This window comes from Crinia signifera, chromosome 8 (assembly GCF_055691185.1).
Source record: "Crinia signifera chromosome 8, ASM5569118v1, whole genome shotgun sequence".
Lineage (NCBI taxonomy): Eukaryota > Metazoa > Chordata > Amphibia > Anura > Myobatrachidae > Crinia > Crinia signifera.
In genome coordinates this window covers 53,952,993-53,966,907 of record NC_139224.1, presented here as the reverse complement: position 1 = coordinate 53,966,907, position 13,915 = coordinate 53,952,993, and the positions used below count along the sequence as shown (strand labels likewise).

General features: G+C 46.7%; 1 protein-coding gene across 2 annotated transcripts in view; it reads right to left on the bottom strand.

Annotated features, from left to right (window-relative positions):
- LOC146026060 (serine/threonine-protein kinase Nek4-like) overlaps positions 1-12,068 on the bottom strand; it is a 55,357-nt gene extending 43,289 nt beyond the window's left edge. For both annotated transcript variants that reach the window (XM_083156408.1, XM_083156409.1), the window contains exons 1-4: positions 11,842-12,068; positions 7,456-7,722; positions 2,819-3,016; positions 1-95 (exon numbers count right to left, since the gene is read on the bottom strand). The exon at positions 1-95 is cut by the window's left edge and continues 13 nt beyond it. In XM_083156408.1, coding sequence (XP_083012534.1) covers positions 1-95; positions 2,819-3,016; positions 7,456-7,722; positions 11,842-11,955 — 674 coding nt within the window. In that variant the 5' untranslated portion in view covers positions 11,956-12,068. The remainder of the gene's footprint in view (positions 96-2,818; positions 3,017-7,455; positions 7,723-11,841) is intronic.
- Between the last annotated feature and the right edge of the window lie 1,847 nt (positions 12,069-13,915).

Sequence of the window (13,915 nt, the reverse complement as noted above, 5' to 3'; positions counted from 1 at the left end):
ATACGATACACTAAAGCGTTCATGTCCTTAGCATTGAATGCATGCTTGAGAGTTGCCATCTCGTACACACAGCATCCTAGTGCCCACACATCAGACTGCAGGATAACACAAGAACATTGGTTAGTGGGGTCATGTACAATGGCTCTCAGCAATAACACATAGGGGTGTATTCAATGCCCGCGCAGGCCGCTCACCCTATTCAATGTTCCAGGGGAATCTTTGCTGTCAGAGGACCGCAAGGATTCCCCCAAGCAGCGAGGCTCGTGGCTAATGCAGGGAGCGCGCTGCATTTAGCAGCGAGCCCCGCTGTTTTAGCGGCCACACACGCTGTTTACCCCTCACTCCAAAAACTGAGCGAGGGGGACAGTGCGTGTGCAGGCGGTCAAATTAATACGGACTGTGCGAGCTGTGACAGCGAGCAGACAGCCCTGCTCGCAGAAAGCATTGAAAACACTCCATAATCTTGCTTAGTCATGGGAACATGTCAATAAAATGAAACACAGAACATTACAGAATAATCCAATAACAGTCATAGACATAGAAGTAAGTGGCTGGCGCTATTGTCAATTCAGTAACAAAATGTTGTTGTCAAGTGACTAGCACGGCTATCTCTATGAAGCCACTAAACTAATAGTAGCCATATTAACACCAGATGGTCAACATACATGATGATGATGACGACATGGTCAAAATGTTAGCAGCTATAAAGTCAACACCTGGAAGGTGTTAACATGGACAGTATGGTCATTACTAAAATGGGTACTTGTGTAGTTTCACGGCGCCAGCTACTTCCGGGTGTACGCTCGCCACTAAATATGTCAAATAAACTAACTTAACTCCATGCCAACATGGATAGTTCATGCCTCCACTATCCATGTTGGCATGGAGTTGATTTTAAATAGCGTGGCGAGCCACCGAGCCCGCAGCGTGGGCGCGCAAAGCTGGCGCCATGAAACTACACAGGTACCCTAAAATGTCTACAATTGTGTTCAGGATAGAAGCGTACTAAAACACACTGTCCACATTTTAACAATGTAGTCATTACATTAGTGTAGACATCAGGAGCATGTTGACACATCAAACTAAAAAAGTTGTCATCATCTATGGAGCAGACACCTATTTAGGTAACCTTTAGGGGGGGTTTCAGTCCCGGGGGAATGTTCAGCAATTTTTTGGGGGGAGGGGGGGGGATTCGACTCTCCCTATTCAATCCCAGTGTTGATTTTTCACCTGAGACCAAAATGCTCAGACGCAATTATCAGAGCAAAGCTGCCCCCTAAACCACAATTTATTTAGAGGAGTGCCCCCTCTTTGAAGGATCATCAAAGATGTGGACCGACAGTATTAGGGAAAAAGGGGGTTCACCGCTGTGGCTCATGCCTGATCTGTTAAACAGTGAGGGTAAAAGAAAGGAAATTTTACTGTGAATAATAAAACTTTCCCTCTAAAACCATTTATAACTTGCCACTCAAAAAATGTTGTGTACGTGCTACAATGCAGCTGTGGGCTTTCAGATGTCGGAAAGACTTCCAGGCAGTTGACCCTTCACTTTTACTGATTCTACTTTTCCATTTTTTTTCAGCAATATGAATCATCCCGAATCATCAGAAATCAAATTCCTATTTATTTGTTGTTTTTTTTATATTTGTTTTGTATTTAATTCAATTATATATGCTGATTTTATTTAATAAAATAAATTAGGACCTTATCCCTTATTTAGTGTAATCGACCTCCATTGAAATGTGTTTCCACTGGAACGCAAGCAGTGATATATTTCCGCTTGACGGAATGTACGGCCATTTAAAAAAAAAAAAAGTGCTATAATGAAGAAATCGGAAATTGGACGTTGGTTAGCATCAATTGCAATCATCTGTAATTATGTGGTGTAGACGTTGTGGACGCCTTAAGTGTGGACCTGTAGCACCCTGTGTGGACGCTGTGCTGGCTGGGGATCGCTGGCTGGAGTTCCTATCCAGATTGGGGGACTTGAGCTGGAGACTCATAAACCATCTGCCTGCGTTCACTTGTCTTGTGCTTTTAATACAAGTCACGCCTTTGTAAGTGTAATGTGTATATTAAAACTTTTTTTATTTAATTGATCTGCACCATGTTGGTTTCTATTTTCTCCCCTTGTTATCTGTAATAGGGGAGACACTTCATTTTTGAAACCTAAAGTCTTACTATTTCATGTAACTGTGGAATATTGAACAACAGACAACATATGAGTACTGTATCTATGCTATATCGGCTTGGTAACATTTATTTACGATCATGATTCCCAAGGTGGAATATAGTTTTGCAATATAGTTACCTTGGAGCGTTATAGAATTTGACGGCAGATAAGAACCACTTGGCCCATCTAGTCTGCCCCTTTTTTTATTTTACACCCATTTCCTTTGTTCTACCATTTGTGGTGCTTTTACCTGGTGTGTATTTGGGATCAGCTGCACTAAGGTTGAATTGTGCACTCCTTTGCCAACCAACTACTACCTAGCCTGGACTGACTAAATGCAGCGAATTAACGTATTCTGGAGAATTTGCAGACATTTTCGCTCATCCCGATTCACCCAAAAAGAAGTGATACGGCATCGGCGAAAATGGACTTCAAAAGCATGCAAAAACGCCCCTTGTTTGAATATTAATCGCAAATTATTGCCGATGTTTCACCTGGCCAGAAAGTTTATTCAGGATTGAATAACGCCCCCTTCATATCTATAAATTGCTACATCCTAAATTGATATATCCTACAGTTTAGGTCTATAATTGAAATATATCTCAAGGAGTTCCTAAAGCATTAGTTCAACTAGTCTCACATTACCTTATAATTGTATGGTTTATTAGAGAAAAGCTCCGGGCTCATGTAGTATGGAGTTCCGATGAGAGTACTGGCCATATCGTACTTGCTCTCCAAAACTCTTGCAATACCCATATCTCCCACCTTGATGATGTTCGATTTAGTCAGGAAAATATTTTGAGTTTTCAGGTCCCGATGCATTATGTGCAGATCGTGTAAATACTGCAAAGAGAAGGGCACAGGTCAAAATGTTCAATGCAGGAAGAAGCTATCGAGGTCTGCAATTCACACTGTTGTTCAGATTTCCACATCAACGTCTGACAGCCTTGCATCACATGATCTCTTCCAGTTGCCCGGAGGTAAGCACTAACAGGTCTTAATAAACATAAAAGCCATGAGTGTATTTCATACAATGTTTTGTTGTCATATGACAAAAGGGGTGACCCTGAAACGTTGTATTAAATACACCTGTATATATTACAATTCGGATTGGCACTCACCCTGTTTTTTTTATATTTTTATTTTTTTAGTAAATAGTAGTGGAGAATACTCTATTTGCTTGCTAATAAGATAGTAGGTTACCTGCTGCACAGTGGTCTCCATTGATTGTGATCGCCACCATTTTTTTTGTATAAAAAGTGAATAGTGAGGCAGTATCCCATTACGACTTTATAAAAACAAAAAAAGTCTGATACATCTACAGTGTCTAATTGATTTTTACAAAACTGTTTATGTCAAAAATAAATTCATTTCGGATCTAGTGACAAGATCCATATCGCCGCTATGCCTCTGATGAAGTCGTTCTGATGAAACGCGTTGGTTACTTTTTAAATAAATTGTCTACACCATACAAGAGATTCCAAAGTTTATTTCTGTTCGAATACTGCACATAAGAAGAAAGAATGTCAATGTAATCTATATTGTTTTCTTGGGTGGTACTAGAAATAAGCGCAGTCCAATATTCTCTTTTTGTATTTCTTGAACTTGTCCCTCACTAACAGGAGGGATTTATTAAAGTTGCTGCTGATCATTTTAAGAGCGCAATACTGGGGCCATTTCTATTTGTACTCTATTGTTATATTAAAGGGGGATACAATCATTTTAAATACTCTAGATACACTTTTACTATTAGATGCTTTGTTACGCTAACAACGCCTACTCGGCACTGACCCAGCCCACGGAGCATTGGTCAGACTCCTCTTCTCACAATAGACCCTTGATCATTTTCAGCCACCAGCCCATGTGGGCCTTAAGGTGCCCATACACGTTACAATTATTGTATACAATATCGCATCTCGGTTTTGCGATAAGATGAGATGAGATCTAGTACAAAAAGTATGTGCTGCACATACTTTTTGTACTAGATCTCATCCAATATTTTATACAATAATTGTAACGTGTATGGGCACTTTTACACTAGGTACACGCCTAGCAAATCGGGTTAACCCAGGGTTGCATACCTGACCCTCTCCTTCAGGGAGAAAATGCTCTGTTCCTGGACTTCCCTGGTAATGTATGATTTCCATCACCTGTGGTGAGCTAGTTAATTGATAAGAAAGGTGTATCCCCACGTGGCAACCCTGGGTTAACTGCTCCCTATCAGCCGAATAATGTATACCCAGCTTGACTCACTGAACCCCTGTACACACTGAGCTAGAAATAGCTTAGTGAATACTGTCTTCAACGGGATCAGGAAGTTCTCATTTATAACAGTAAACAGCACATAAGATGCGACTTTCTGCTCCGACAGTTGCACAAGTGTTTTAGCTGGGTTTTTTTTGGCTAATGCTCCTGCATACACACCTACAGTCGTCAGGCCAATGAGCCAATATTGGTTGATTGGGACAATAGTATAGGTGTGTACCCCAGTTTTAATCTGGCCCTAGTACTGTCACATTGATAGTTACAGTAGAAGCATTTTTACTGCAGCACTGTAAAAACTATATCTCACAGAAGAAATGAAATTGCAGTAGTAACGACATTCCTAAACGTTTATAGAGCACCTTTGTAAACACAACGTGACAAGAGAAGTAGAGCAGTGTGCCCCAGAGCACAACAATGACTAGGCAAGTCTTTCTCTACACTCATTTCCATGCTTTGGAAAGTAAAAAATAAAATAAAAAAGGAGCAAAAAAGAGCGATCCCAAGATGCCTGAAACTGGAAGGCAGGAATACCGCAAGTGGTACATCACTGTTAATACATCAATGCAATATGTGCAATCTACTGTAGCAAATGCTGCTCGTAAAAAGCAAAAAATTTATAAATAAGCATTACATAAAATAAAGTAAAATGTAGTGAACGTAAGTAAAATATAGCAACGTGAAAAAAAATATTGACGTAGAACACAATAAAAGGAAGTTAAATTAAATGAATAAAAATTAACGTAACGTACAGTGAACTTGGGACAAATAAATGAAAGCACAATAAACTCAAAAATGTAATACAAGTAAACCACAGTAACCTGAAGTAAAATTACGTAAAACTACATAATATACAGTAAAGTCAAATACAGTAACTTGAAGTAAACCTAAATAAAGCAAAATACACTGAATTAATTAAAGTATATGGCATCAATAAAACAGAAGTAACTTACAAGGGCTGTCATGTGCCTGTGAGGTACTTAGGCGGATATTAAAGCTTGTAGAGAGGGAACATACAAGCAAATTACATCCTGACTCACTTTCTTTGAAAAAAACCTAGAAAATGGCAGCTACGAGAGGATTGTTTAAAATGCAGGGGCCGATTCGGGGTCGTTCGTATGGGTCCGAATTCGGCCCTTTCCCCCGATGTTGGGGGTCTGCGCATGCGTGAATATGCACATGCGTAAACCCTATGAGCGAGTTTCACACTCACTGAGCCGTGTGCTGGAGGAAGGGAGGGAAGAGGCAGGCAGATGGGAGGCAGCAGGGGAACCCCCAGGGTTTTATGGGTGTCACCATAAAAACCCTGGGCGTTCCCCTGAGAACACAGGCGTGCTGATGCCTGTTGAGGGCGGGCGGCTGGTGTCAGAACCCGCCCCCTTTCCGGAGATCTGCGGCCATCTGAACAGTAAGTATGGACTTAAATTTTTAGACCGAAGGCTTCAGAAATCACTCGATGGTCAGCAACCCTCGAATAATTTCTCCTCCAATCGGCTGCATGCAAGGGGATGTGTTCACATACACAAGCAAGCACACACATCCTACCTGTTCGCTAGGCTGCAAACATATGCAGCCTAGTGCACAGGTATGAATCAGGCCCTTAATTTCTCTTCCAGCTTTGATATATCTTCCTTACCTTTTCACATTGCAAATGCCGGGTTGCACCTGGGATTTGGACACGGGTCCGTCCTGGGAGCGCCCCAACATTTGTAATGATAATAAGCTGACGTCATCGGGGGGCGGGGTGGAATACTGGCACATCATCGGAGGGCGGGAGAGGAGGCAGTGTTTGGAGTGGACGCTTCCTCCTCCATATAGTGCAAACGGGTCCCAGATTGCTCAACCCAGGCTACCCGTTCACACTGCACAACAACCTGGGTCCGACCCGGGATTAATCCTTCTTTTACCATGGGTCGGAATGCAGTGTTGCTCGACCCAGGTATTTTTAGAAGGCCCTTTCACAAAGCACATCAACGCGGCAACAACCCGGGCCGGACACAGGTTATTTGTGCAATGTGAAAGGGGTATAAGTTTAACTGAGAATAAGCTGGTTAATGGAACTGGAGGGAGAGAAGGTTCAGTTTCTCCTATGCCCACCTCTTGATAAACCTCTATAACAGTGATTTTCAACCTTTTTACCTTGCGGCACACTAAATAAGATTTTCAAATTGCCAAGGCACACCGTGAGATCCCCACAGGGCAAAACATATTGGCCCCCACAGGAAAAATCCAAACCTATTGGCCTCCATATAAAAAACAATCACACTGGTCCCCACATGTAACAAAACTAAAATACATTGGCCCTTTACATGAATAAAAGAAACCAGTAAATAACACTTGAACTGGTGGTGGCTATAAACTGGTTTGGGCATCTGTAGATCTGGGGGCACACTTGGGAGCAGCTCAAGGCACATAGTGTTCCCGCTAGGCTGTTTTAGCGGGGCGCTGCGCCCTGCCCGATTTTTAATGGGCAAAATGCGCCCTGCCCCTCTAGCAGCGCCCCGCTAAATCAGCCTGAAGTCTGTCCCGCCGGAGTGCTCGACGCATCGCTGAAGGGGGATTGCCCGGCCATGGCTACGTCCCGGCAGCTCAGTGACGTAGTCATGGGCGGGCAAGCCCCCTTCAGCGATGCGGCGGCCCGGGCACGCCCCCATGTGCGATGCGGCGGCCCGGGCACGCCCCCCGTAGTGACGTCGGCGGCCCGGGCACGCCCCCCATTAGTGACGTCGGTGGCCCGGGCACGCCCCCCGTAGTGACGTCGGCGGCCCGGGCACGCCCCCCGTAGTGACGTCGGCGGCCCGGGCACGCCCCTGTACTGACGTCGGCGGCCCGGGCACGCCCCTGTACTGACGTCGGCGGCCCCTCCAGCGCCCTGCCTCATTTCGTTCCTAGAAGGAACACTAGGCACACTAGTGTGCCACGGCACAGTGGTTGAAAAACACTGCTCTATAACCTCAGGGTAGCAGTGTCTCCCAGACTTGGGTAAAGGAGAATGTACATATAATATAAAAGCTCTTTACCTGAAGTGCCATGGCGATCTGTACAAACCACTCCACCACTTGGCTCTCTGGAAGAAGTTTTCCTTTCTGTTCCTTCAGTTTATGGTACAAGTCTCCCCCTTCACAATAACCCATGACAATGTACAGTAACCCATCTTCACCCTCCCATGATTCTTTATATGCCACAATGTTTGGATGTTTCAGCTCAGAGAGGAGCTGGGCCTCTTGTTGTGCTGCTTTCCGCTCTCGAGGGGGGGCGATACGAAGATTCAGCTTCTTTATTACATACTGGAAAAGAAATGGGAAATTCAATCTATAAAATGCAGGTGATCTCACTGTGACACAGATATTTGTGTACAGAGGTACTCATCAAATCATGTCTCACAGCTACATTTTACATTCAAATATTTTCAGTGTTTAAACAGTTTGAGTTTGCTGACAACTTAATGGGCAGGTGGGCCGGGATGCAGTTACAATCCCGGCGGTCGGGATCCCGGCGTTCAGAATCCCGATGCCGGAATCCCAACCGCCGAAATGCCGACACATTCTCCCTCCTGGGGTGTCCACGACACCCCTGGAGGGAGAATAAATTAGTGTGCCGAGCGTAGCGAGGCACCGGGCCCGCTGCGTGGCGAGCCCGCAAGGGGGGGCGATCCACGTCCCCCCCCTTATCGGCATTTCGGCTGTCGGGATTCCGGCGTTGGGATTCTGAATGCCGGGATCCCGACCGCCGGGATTCAATACTGAATCCGGTGGGCCAATATACCTTTGTTTAAGGATTTGTGATGATGACCATGAAGAAATCTACTGGACTCTTATCTGATGGCTCCATGTAGTGTTTCCTCTAAGCTTCTTTTGCAGGGTGCTGCACCCTGCCCGTTTTTCAAACCTCAAAATGCACCCTGCCCTTTTTGTGTGTGGCACTGTGCGTCCTTACGCTGCCCCCCACCACGCTGACATGCCGCTGAGAACTTTCGGTGTGCCATCATGTGTAATGGGTATTACGGTGTATGCCATCATGTGTAATGGGTATTACGGTGTATGCCATCATGTGTAATGGCCATTATAGTGTGTGGTATAATGTGTAAGAGGTATTACAGTGTGTGCCATAATGTGTCATTACGACAGAATATGTAATGGGAGTAGCAGAGTATGACAATGTTTAATAGGCATAATCCTAGTGCAGTGTGCAATTTATATATATATATTTTTTTAATTTGTTTCTTATATAAAATGCGCCCTCCCGATTAAAAAAAGTGCCCTGCCCGGTATATTGTTGAATGAGGGTTTTTATATATGTCTTTACTTATATTTTTAGGAAGAGTATTATTTTTTAATTAAGCACCCTTCGCATTGGTACGAAGGGGGGGTATTTATCCACCCCAATCGACAATGCGATAAATAGGAAAAAGCGCTGCCCCTGTGAATCCGCTTTCTACAATTCTCAGGGTACTTTTTATGAAAGATACCCTCAGATTGTACCACACATACATCTCCAAGTGCCATCGCCACCTTGCCCATCTGCTTAGAATTATCAGTCTGGTGGTCGTCGGATTTCTGCTCTGTGACCTGGTTGGGTTCAGTATGATTTCTCGTTGAACATTTCACCAACATTCATTATACCAACACCCATTAACAGGGCCAATATACCGACATTTTCAATTGACCAACATAGTCAAAATGCAGACATGTGAACGATACTAATAAAGTCACCTCTGCATATGCATGGATATCCTTAAAACCTAGACTTTTGGGGGTGCCTTGAGGACCATATTTGGAAAACACTGCCCTATACTAATTATGTTCATGCACAAAAATAAACATATCTAATACAAGGAAAAAGGGGTACAACTAAGAATTGTGTTATAGTATCGTCCACCTGAATAAGTAGCACCGCAGTCAGGAACATGCAGATGATGGGAACATTTTTATAATTTTCCTCAGTGCACTACACACTACGACACTGACTGGAGTCCCCTTGCCCCCCTCCCCGGTACCAGGAGCAACCTTTTGCACACTGTATTACGGCGTCAAATAAAATTAAAAATTTTCCTAAATGACAGGGATTCCCCATTACTCTGGTGGACCTCTGACACCCCCCTCCCCCCAAGAACCCAAAAGAGGCTCTAGACACCTAATTACCTGCTCTTTGGCACACAGAGGCAATTGCATGCATGGATTTCTTTGTTAGCATGATAGCAATATAATTCATAACCTATGGCAGCGCAGTACAGCAGCGTGTGGAAAGTGGCAGCCTAGTACGGCGGTGTGTGGAAAGCAGCATCGCGGTACAGCAGCATGTGGAAAGCAGCAGCTCAGTACAGCAGCACAGTATGGCAGCGTGTGGAAAAGGGCAGCGTGTGGAAAAGGGCAGGCCAGTACAGCAGCATTTGGAAGAAGGCAGCGCAGTACGGCAACGTTTGGAAAAGGGCAGCGCAGTACGGCAGCATTTGGAAAAGGGCAGCCCCGTATGGCAGCATTTGGAAAAGGGCAGCCCCGTATGGCAGCATTTGGAAAAGGGCATCCCCGTATGGCAGCATTTGGAAAAGGGCAGCCCCGTATGGCAGCATTTGGAAAAGGGCAGCCCCGTACGGCAGCATTTGGAAAAGGGCAGCCCCGTACGGCAGCATTTGGAAAAGGGCAGCCCCGTACGGCAGCATTTGGAAAAGGGCAGCCCCGTACGGCAGCATTTGGAAAAGGGCAGCCCCGTACGGCAGCATTGAAAAAGGGTAGCCCAGTATGGCAGCATTTGGAAGAAGGCCGCCCAGTATGGCAGCGTTTGGAAAAGGGCAGCCCCGTATGGCAGCATTTGGAAAAGGGCAGCCCCGTATGGCAGCATTTGGAAAAGGGCAGCCCCGTACGGCAGCATTTGGAAAAGGGCAGCCCCGTACGGCAGCATTTGGAAAAGGGCAGCCCCGTACGGCAGCATTTGGAAAAGGGCAGCCCCGTACGGCAGCATTGAAAAAGGGTAGCCCAGTATGGCAGCATTTGGAAGAAGGCCGCCCAGTATGGCAGCGTTTGGAAAAGGGCAGCCCCGTATGGCAGCGTTTGGAAAAGGGCAGCCCCGTATGGCAGCGTTTGGAAGAAGGCAGCCCAGTACGGCAGCATTGAAAAAGGGTAGCCCAGTATGGCAGCATTTGGAAAAGGGCAGCCCAGTACGGCAGCATTGAAAAAGGGTAGCCCAGTATGGCAGCATTTGGAAGAAGGCAGTCCAGTACGGCAGCATTGAAAAAGGGTAGCCCAGTATGGCAGCATTTGGAAAAGGGCAGCCCAGTACGGCAGCATTGAAAAAGGGTAGCCCAGTATGGCAGCATTTGGAAGAAGGCAGTCCAGTACGGCAGCTTGTGGAAAAGGGCAGCCCAGTACGGCAGCATTTGGAAGAAGGCAGCGCAGTACGGCAGAATTCGGAAAAGGGCAGCCCCATATGGTAGCATTTGGAAAAGGGCAGCCCAGTAGGGCAGCAAATGGAAAGCAGCAGCGCATTATGGCAGTGTTTGGAAAGCAGCAGCGCAGTACGACAGCATGTGGAAAGGGGCAGCGCAATAGAGTAGTGTGTGGAGAGTGGCAGCATGTTGAAAACAGCAGCGCAGTATGGCAGCATGTGGAAAGTGGCAGACCAGTACGACAGCACGTGGAAAGTACAGCGCAGTACGGCAGTGTATGGAAAGCATCAGCACAGTACGACAGCACGTGGAAAGCAGCTGTGCAGTAGGAAAAGAAAGCGGCAGCCCAATACGGTATTGTGTGGAAAGCAGCAGCGCATTACGGCAGCGAGTGGAAAGCAGCAACCCAGTACGGTAGTGTGGGGAAAGCAGCAGCTTGGTATGGCAGTGTGTGGAAAGTGGCAGCATGCTGAAAACTGCAGCACAGCAGCATGTGGAAAGCAGCAGTGCAGTACGGCAGAGTGTGGAACGAAGCAGCACATTACAGCAGCAAGTGGAAAGCAGCAGCCCAGTACAGCAGTGTGTGGAAAGTGGTGTGTGGAAAGTGGCAGCACAGTACATCAGTGTGTGGAAAGCAAAAGCCCAGAACGGCAGTGTGTGGAAAGAAGCAGTGCAGTATGGCAGTGTGTGGAAAGCAGCAGAGCAGAATGGCAGTGTGTGGAAAGCAGCAGAGCAGTACAGCAGCGTGTGGAAAGCAGCAGGCCAGTATGTGGAAAGAAGCGGCACGGTACGGCAGTGTGTGTGAAGTGGCAGCGCAGTACAGCAGCGTGTGGAAAGCAGCAGTATGTGGAATGCAGCAGCACAGTAATGCAGTGTGTGTAAAAAGGCAGTGTGGCATGCTTTACAGTTTTACAGTATGTAACATGCAGCAGTGTAGTGTTAGTGTGTTGCATGTAGTAGTGCTGTCATGTCATAGCAGCATGTTACATGTTTCACATCACATCATCGACATAGAGCATGTTACCTGTTTCCCCTCCGTCCGGTGTGTTACTAGGCTGACTTCTCCGTAGCTCCCCTTCCCCACCACTCCAGCGATCCTATAGTCCTCCAGTTTGGTCCGCATCTTGTGCTCCTCCATACCGTTTCTTACATCCCAACTCTATTGTAGTTCGCTACGTCCTCATGAGTGAACACAACTTCCGGCAGCTTCCACGTAACCCGGCAACCAGGACTCGGAGCCCGGAAACTGCTGAGCAGCCGAACTGCGAACATCACAATGTTCTGTACTCAACAGCGACACCTACAGGACAAAGCTAGTTACAGCCTAACACAACGGCAAGGGCTATGCAATGGTAACAGCGACATCTCGCGGATTTCTGAGGATAAGAATGCATACTTTTTAAAAGCGAGACACTTGGGATTGGGATTCGGGCCCTGGGTCCACAATGTACAGGTCGACAGTCACTACATCGACCACTATTGGTTGATAGTGACTAGGTCGACACCTAAGAATGGTTGACATACATTAGGTTGACAATGACAGCAGGTTGACATAAGCTTAAGGTCGGCATGGTCGACACTCAAAATGTTAACACTGGTTTTTCATGACTTGGTTTTATACTTTACTACACAAGTGGGCACAGAGTGATAATATAATAGTGTGCCAAGCGCAGCGAGGCACCGTGCCTGGGCATCATGCCCGAAGCATGGCAAGTGGGATGTGGTGCCCATGTCAACATATGTTGATATAGACACCAAAAAAAGGGAAAACCTTGAGTGTCGACCGCAGCCATGTCAACCGTAAGCTTGTGTCAACCTTTTGTCAATGTCAACCTATAGTATGTTGAACATTTTAGGTGTCGACCTAGTGACTGTCAACCTAGGCATTGTTGACCCCCTATAACAAGGGTGGCCAACCCATGGCTCTCTCCCTGTTAAGGTGCGGCTCCTGCTCCCACTCAGCCTGCCGCCTCTCAGCGTCCCCAATCCCTCCATTGCCCGCTGCTGGTTCCCTTCTCCCTCTGAGGGGAGGAGAGCGCACATCGCGCATCTCTCCTACCCCTCACTGTGCAGCCTTGTGACTGGGCCGTCCGCCAATCAGAGCGCGCGGGCCGGCAGCCAATCAGGAGCCGGTCCGCGAGCTTCGATTGGTGGACGGCCCAGTCACAGGGAAGTGAGCGGGGAAGGAGAAGTGCAGTGTGTTATGCTGTGCTCTCCTCCCCTCGGTGACATGACAGGACTGCAGGGGGACACCAAGCTGTCCTCTCCCCGCCCGGCAGCAGCAGCAACAAGGGTGAGTGCTGCTGGGAAATTAGCACTGTGGGGGCATAGCAGTTTGTGGCACTGTGGGGGCATAGCAGTTTTTGGCACTGTGGGGGCATAGCAGTTTATGGCACTGTGGGGGCATACCAGCTTTTTGTCACTGTGGGGGCATACCACCTTTCTGGCACCGTGGGGGCATACCTGGCACCGTGGGAGCATATGTGTATCTGGCACTATTGGGGGCATATGTATATATGGCACTGCACTATTGGAGGCATCAAAAGAAAGGATCCCAATATCTGCGCTATTATTTCATGAAGTGCAATATGACTGAATCACTGCCTCACACTGTTTAAATCAATAATTGCTTTTAATGAATTATAAAAAGTATCAAAGTACAATAAACAGGTTTCACAATTTAAATCAATAAAAAAATTTTTTATTATTATTATAAGCTATTGCTCGTGTATAATTAAGGTGGCCACCCATTTCTCACTCATATACTAATTATAGCATATAATTAACCACTTAAGTGGTATGCCCGGAGATTTCTCGGGCTCAGCTGCGCTGCCGCAGCGGGCTGTCCCGGAAAATCTCCGGGCATACCACTATTATACAATAGGTGCGCGCCAGTGGTGTCCAGGTGTGCACCACTCGCGCAGCACCTCTACAGCAAACCCCCCCCCCCCCAAATACCTGCGGTCCCCCCCCCCACCCTCCCCGTCACCTTTGCTCCGGCGATCGCTGCGCCGGAGTTTCCCTGACCCGCCTGTCCGTCCGTCACTCATTTTACAGTGACGTCGACGGCAGGCTTGGGATGGTCGGCGCGGCTCGGG